Source organism: Lucilia cuprina, chromosome 6 (genome assembly GCF_022045245.1).
Source record: "Lucilia cuprina isolate Lc7/37 chromosome 6, ASM2204524v1, whole genome shotgun sequence".
In the NCBI taxonomy this organism is placed as follows: Eukaryota; Metazoa; Arthropoda; class Insecta; order Diptera; family Calliphoridae; genus Lucilia; species Lucilia cuprina.
Genome location: NC_060954.1, coordinates 57,511,838 through 57,519,403, shown reverse-complemented (window position 1 = coordinate 57,519,403; position 7,566 = coordinate 57,511,838). Strand labels below are relative to the sequence as shown.

Here is a 7,566-nt window from a genome sequence, read left to right as displayed (position 1 = left end):
TATAACAATGACTTATTCTGGCACCTCAAAAATCCTTCAAAATACTAGCAGATTCAAAACATAAACAGTTTACTACTCACTAAGCTGATTTCTTTATTTTATAAGCATCATTTATGATTTAATTGCTTAATTTTGTCTCTACATACATTTGCTAAATGTATTCAGTTAATAATTTCTTTGTAAAATAAATCATTTCCCAACAACAAAAATATTTTATCTCAGACAAAAAGGGATTTTTAAAATATTTTTCAAGTGTATACTAAAATATTTGAATAATTTTAGAGAGATAGAGAGAGAGTAGTTATTCTACTTATTATACGCTAGCGTCATCAAAGTAAACAAATACGAAACGCAATACTAAAACAAACGTAACGATTAATTGAGCACGTAGTGTCAGTGTAAACATTGCATCAGTTGGATACACTCTATATTTTAATTGTTTTAAATATCTATTCTTTGAATTAAGATGACTTGACACTATACTTTTAGGGATTTATATATATTTATATAAATATATGTATATTTTATGAGATTAGATATGTTGAATTAATTTAGTTTTTACCTTCTCTTAAAGGAACTTTATAACATTTAAAAGGTACTTTGAAAGTTTGAACCTTTTAAAGCTTTTTATTGCCTTAAACACTATAGTATAATTCCAATTTTTTCCTTTATAATTTCAGCGCGTCAAATCTATGCAACCAGACTCCGAGTGCAATAAGCGAATACGTGCTAAAGCTGGTGGCGGTGGCACTCCTAAAGACACCACACCCAACCAAAAGACTGGAAATCTCAAGAAAACATCCACACTTATCGGTGGCACACCAACTAGTTCAACAAACAAAAAGAAGACTGATATAAGCCAATTCTTTAAGAAATTGGAAAGAGCAACACCAACATCTACTTCCAAAGTAAATGGAGGTGGCGACATCACACCAATGCCAGAATCACCAGCAACACAATTACTAAATCGCATTCATTCCGAATGTTATACACCCTTAACGGAACTGAAAAAGAAAACAGCATCCTCTAAAGAAAATAATAATAATAACATAGAAAACAACAATGAAAAGAAACTCGAGGAAAATGATGACAATTCCTCTAACATAAGAATGGGAGTAAAGAAGACTTTAAATTTCCTACCGGGTGATACAGTTGAGGCAAGTTTTAGTGCCAATGTTACTACAAGGCGTAGAAGTAATAGTGTAGTGATGCAGCAAAAATCTACCGTAGACATTAATTGCGTTATGGAGGAGTCGTCACCCCTACCCAAGGGACGAGGGCGAACTAGAAGACATAGTCTAATGTCAAACCATGAAATAGAAGCAACAACTAATTCTTTGGTGACAATGGCTATAACGGCTACACCCAACAAATCTACAAGACGTCGTAGTTCAATACACACACCCAAAAACATGTCAACGTCAATGGCGATAAGCGAAACTCCTAATAAAATTAATAACATAGAACCCATATTGGAGGAAACTAACGAAATGGAAAAGGAACCAGTAGAACAAACCAAATCTGTTACAAAGCGACGAACATTGTATGCGGCCAAGACAATGGAGCAAACCGAATTACTGCAAAATGAAACACACAAAGATATAGAGATAAACAGTACAAAAACAACACGTCGACGCACTTTATATGCCCACAAAACAATGGAAACTTCGGAAATAAATGAAGTGGTAGACAAAGTATTGAGCAATGTTTCCACCAGGCGTAGAACTTGTTTAAATCTTAAATCTTTAGAACAAACTGAAATTAAGGAAGCAATGGACTCAACAAATACACCGGACAAAAGAACTCCTCTAGTAAATAGTAAAATTTTGGAATTAAACAACGAAGTGGAAATGAAAACACCACCCACAACCAAAGCGGATAAAACTATAAGTAGACGTAGAACTTTATATGGAGCACAAACGATCAACGCCACAGTCTCTAGTCCCAATGTTACTGCAGGCAGCAGCATTTGTATAACACCCACTAACTTCCAAACGGGTAAAGTAGCTAGCTCTACTCTTTTGGAGGATAGTGGCAATAGAAGCAAATTGGTGGCAACACCACCGGCTGATGCCACAACTGGTAAACTATTGGAAGAGACCGAACAGTGTGCCACGCCATTGATATTTAGTTCTACGCGACAGCCCACCAATAAAAGACGTACATTGTTCGATGTGTCCATGGATATAATAACACAACGTTTGCAATGTATTAATCAATCTGCCAGACGTTCGCTAGCTCCTCCCACACCTTCAGCCGAAGTGGCCGTTTCTACTCCTTTAGATATACGTAAAACTAATAATTCTTCAATTGAGACTTTAAATGAATGTACAAATAGTAATGATGGCTTGACTAGCGTAAGCACTCCCGAGACAAATACCTTGAAAAAGAAACGTAAACTGTTTATGCCTGAAATGTTGGTTACACCACCACCGGCAGTTGCTAATGAAACAGCTAAGGAATCGGAAACATTAGCAAACAAAACTGCCAACACAAATTCTGTTACCAAACGTCGTAGAACCTTAATGCCCATATCACAACCACAACCTACCACAAGTGTTAAGCTTAAAGAATCAACTGCCAGCTTAGAACGTACACCCAATGCCCGCAAACGACGTAGTACTTTAGATTTTGAACAAATCAAAAATATGAAAACCAACAAGGAAGATGCCTCATCGTCAAGCAGTCAGGAATCTGTTAAAACTAAAAAACAACCCGTTTTAGTTTATACAAATATGCATCAACAACAAATCGATGTCATACGTGAGGTTGGTACTACAACTCCTACACCTAATAAACACTAGAGCATGTTACTCCTTAAACAGTTCCTAGCTAAATTTATTACACATATACAAAACATAATTATGTTTTAATATTAATTACAAACCTACACTAAACAAATACCCCCTTAATATTCAACAATATTCTTACTATAACTATATCACTCTAGTTAAAAATATGTACATAAATAGTTTTGTTTATTGCTATTATATTTTGTTCACTTTTGAATTCTAGTTGAAGTTAATTTGTTTAATTTGCAATTTAATTAAGTTGTTTTTTTTATTTTCAATTTTATTTTCATTTTCTTTTATTAGTTATTGTTTCAAATATTATTGTTCTATTCAAAAGAAAAAAACTTTTTTTAGGTTCTTACTTCATAATTGTATTAAAAAGTTTAAAAAAAAAAATTTCCTTTTTTATATAAAATTTTATGAATTTGAAACCATTTTCCATATTGATTGAAATAATTTTTTTTTTATTGTTTAAGCTTAATAATTTTGAATAAAAAAATACAAATTTATAAAGAATTCATTTCATTTATTCATTTGTTTATCTCATATGTAGAATGTACATTTTTTGAGCTTTTTTTTCTTCTTTCAATAAAATATTTACAAGATATTTTGGTGTTGAAATTATTTTCTTTTTATTAAACTTTTACAATGAACTTTAACAAAAGCATAATTCATGGCATAATAAAGTAAGGTGACTGCAACAAAGCAGCTGATTATTTTCTATTTTTTTGTGTAGAATATGCATAATGTCAAAAGTTGTTATTGTTTTCATGTTGTTTTGTATTGTTGTAGTGATGCAGTCACCTTTCTAAGTGTGCCCTGGCATAATTTTTAAAATTTTTTATAAAAATAAACCAGATTTTTTGTTCCACATCGAATCGAAGATTGTAATCGGTCACGTATATATGTGGCCAGATGACTATAGACCAGACTAAATACTACAACATAAACTATACTATAGAATAGACTATACTATAGAATATACCATACACTAGAATTTAGAATAGATCATATACTTTAACCTAGATTATGGAATATACTAATACTAAACTATAGACCAGACTACAGAATAGACTACAGATTAGATTATAGACTAGACTTTAGAGTAGAATTTAGACTGGACTTTAGACTAGACTATAAGCCAGGCTATAGACAAGACTGTAGACTAGAATATGCACTAGACTATAGACTATAATATAACCTAAACTATAGATTAGAATATAGACTACCTTAGATTAGACTACAGACTAGAGAATATACTAAACTATAGAATAGACTATAAACTAGACAATAGACTTGACCTACCTAGACTATGGAAGAGACTAAACTATATACAAGACTACATAATAGACTATAGATTAGAATATGGATTAGACTATAGAGATTATAGTCTAGACTATATAATAAACTAGAAAATGCACTAGAGTATAGGCTATACCATAGACCAGACTATACACTATACTATAGACTAGAATATAAACTGGACTATAGACTAGACTATAGACTAGACCATAGGCTAGAATATAGTCTATATTATAGACTAGACTATACTATAGACTAGAATATAGACTAGACTATAAACTAATCTATAGACTGACTATAGACTAGACTATAGACGAGATTATAGTCTAGTCTATAGTCTCTATAGACGAGACTATAAACTAGACTATAAACGAGACTATAGACTATACTATAAACAAGACTATAGACTGGACTATAGACGAGACTGTAAACGAGACTATAGACTAGACTATAGACTAGACTATAGACTAGACTATAGATTAGACTTTAGACTAGACTATAGACTAAACTATAGCTATAGGTTAGACTATAGACTAGGCTATAGACGAGACTATAGACGAAACTATAGATTCGACTTTAGGCTAGACTATAGACTAGGTTTTAGACGAGACTATAGGCTAGACTTTAGACTATAGACGAGACTATAGACTAGACTTTAGACTAGACTATAGACAAGACTATATACTAGACAATAGACGAGACTATAGACTAGACTTTAGACCAGACTATAGACTACACTATAGATTAGACTAAAGACTAGACTATAAGCCAGGCTATAGACTAGACTGTAGAGTCTACTGCAAAAACTACAAACTAGACTATAGGGTATACTATTGGCTAAGCTATAGACTGGACTATTGACTAGAAAATCCACTAGTCTATAGACAAGACTAAAAACTAGACCATAGACTAGACTATATACTAGACTGTAGACTAAACTATGCTATAGACTAGACTATAAAATATATCTTTCTACTAGACCATAGACTACACTATGGAATAGACTACTATTTATACCACTCACTAGTCAATAGACTAAAAAATATATTACTGCACTATAAAATAGATTATAAACTAGGCTATAGACTAGACCAAAATATAGAGTATACTATAAACTTAACTACACTATAGACTACACAAGAGAATAGAATTCAGATTAAATTATAGACTAGTCTATTGGCTAATCCACTGAATACTTTAAAGACAACTTATCAAAAGTTAAAAAGTTATACAAAGTGACAAACATGTCTGTTATGAGGGGGTTGTGTTGTGTATTTTTCAATATCAAAAAGTTAAAATTAATCGTAAAAGTTAATTTGCTTGCATTACTAATTATTTGCGTGCCTAAAAGTATACATTATTTTTTAATAAATTTTATTTTTATTGCTATTGTTCGATATTTGCTTTAACAGCAGTTAAATTTTAAGTTTATTATAGACTTTACATCATATTTTTTTCTATCTAATTGTAAAAACAAATAAAATTTATTACAAAACTTACAATAAACAGCCACAACATTATTCCTTTAATTTATGTTTATATATGTTAATCATATTCATAAATTCAATATTTCTTATTAATTTATTGTTCATTCTTTCTTTATTTTTTCCCAACATCTTCAAGGCCATTAACAAACTGGGTGTTTTTAGCCTTGAAAGTACGGTAACTGATACCACTACTCATCTAGTTAGTTTAGAGCCAAGAAGAACTTTAAATCTATTAAGAGCCTTAACACGTGGTCTATGGATTTTGGAATATTCATGGATTTTAGATTCACTTAAGGCCGGACATTGGTTAGCAGAAGAACCACATGAACTAAAAGATTTCTCCAGAGGCATAGAGGTAAATATTGGAGGGAAAGAATAAAAAATGTAAATAAATAAAAAATTCTTAATTAACTTTTAAACCCTTTGCAGATTTGTCGCTCAGAACGTCAAGCTTTCGGTAACAACTATAAATGTGATCTTTTTCATAAATTCGGTGCCTTCTATATATCCTCACAATGTTGTCCGATTAGCAAGGAAAATATGTGTGAATTAATAAAGTTATGCGGTGGTCGTGTTGTTAATGCCCGTCAAAAGGCTCGTTACATTATAGGTGATGCCAATAGAACGTTAGAGGATAAATTCTATTTAACTCCATATTGGGTTTTAGATAGTATAACACAAATGCAATTGATGAAGATACAAAAATACATGTATCCATTACCAGATGCTACAACAGCGTCATCTCAACCACTGCCAGTGAAAAGAAATACATAATTAGATAGAGTTTTATAAAATATTATTATTATTATTTTTGTTTAAAAGAAACAGATGCGTACATAATGTACTACTCAGTTTAATTGTTTATTTTTTTAGTTTATTTTATAATTTGTTTATTTCTTCTTTATATTTTTGTATTCAAATTTAATTAATTTACTTAAATACACAGTAAAATTTTAATATTGTTTAATAATAATGTAACAATTTTCTATATTTTAAAACATCATAGCAATTGAAAATTATATTGAAATTATATTTTTTAAATAAAACGTTTTAAAACTTTATATGTGAGTGTTTTTTTACTAGTGGAAAGTCAAAATTTTATAAAATTGTATATATTAAGTAAAAACTTTGGGGTCGAATTGTCTCACACGTTATACAATAAGCTTTCCTAGGGAATATTCTACTAACAATGATACTTTTTACACGAGCGCTTTATTTGTCCTTAGAATCGGTGAAAAATCGACTCCTTACTACGGCACATATGATCGAATAAACTTTTGTATTCAAAACCCAAATATCCGATATCAAATACCATCCACAAAAAAATTGCGATAAATTTTACACAATTCCACATATGAGGTAACTCCGGCCCAGATTGTTTACGGTAATTCTACGATGGATTTTATTAAAAGTCGAATATAAAAAAAATTAAATTTTTAATAAAAATAATATTTTTTGAAAAAAAATTTAATATTTTTAATAAAAACAATATTTTTTGAAAAAAAAAATTGGAGAAATCGAAGTTTTAGTGAAAGTTTAAAGTCTGCGGTATTTGGACGATGGATTTTTATTAAAAGTCAAATATTAAATAAAAATTTAAATTTTTAGCAAAAATTATATATTTTTTGATAAAAATTTGAAGAAATCCAAGTTTTAGTGAAAAATTTAATACACATTTTTTAAATTTTGAATTTTGAAATCATCAAAAATTGAATTTTTGGTGAAAAAACAGATTTTTTTTTACAAAAATCTGTTTTTATACCCTTCACCTTCGTGAGAAGGGTATATATAAGTTTGTCATTCCATTTGTAATTTCTATAATATAATTTTCCGACCCTATAAAGTATATATATTCTGGATCCTTATAGGTAGCGGAGATGATTAAGCCATGTCCGTCTGTCTGTCCGTCTGTCTGTCTGTCTGTATGTTTGTTGAAATCAGTTTTTAGAAGACCCCAGATATCTGCGAGATCCGAATCTTCCATA

General features: G+C 30.4%; 1 protein-coding gene across 3 annotated transcripts in view; it reads left to right on the top strand.

Annotated features, from left to right (window-relative positions):
* Positions 1-6,552, top strand: part of LOC111682505 (microcephalin) — a 17,871-nt gene extending 11,319 nt beyond the window's left edge. For 2 of the 3 annotated variants that reach the window (XM_046953865.1, XM_046953866.1), the window contains exons 5-7: positions 681-2,768; positions 5,718-5,936; positions 6,011-6,551. In XM_046953865.1, coding sequence (XP_046809821.1) covers positions 681-2,768; positions 5,718-5,936; positions 6,011-6,355 — 2,652 coding nt within the window. In that variant the 3' untranslated portion in view covers positions 6,356-6,551. Of the gene's footprint in view, positions 1-680; positions 2,769-5,717; positions 5,937-6,010 lie in introns of all 3 variants that reach the window. The other variant, XM_046953864.1, reaches the window with a different exon arrangement.
* The last annotated feature ends 1,014 nt before the right edge of the window (positions 6,553-7,566 follow it).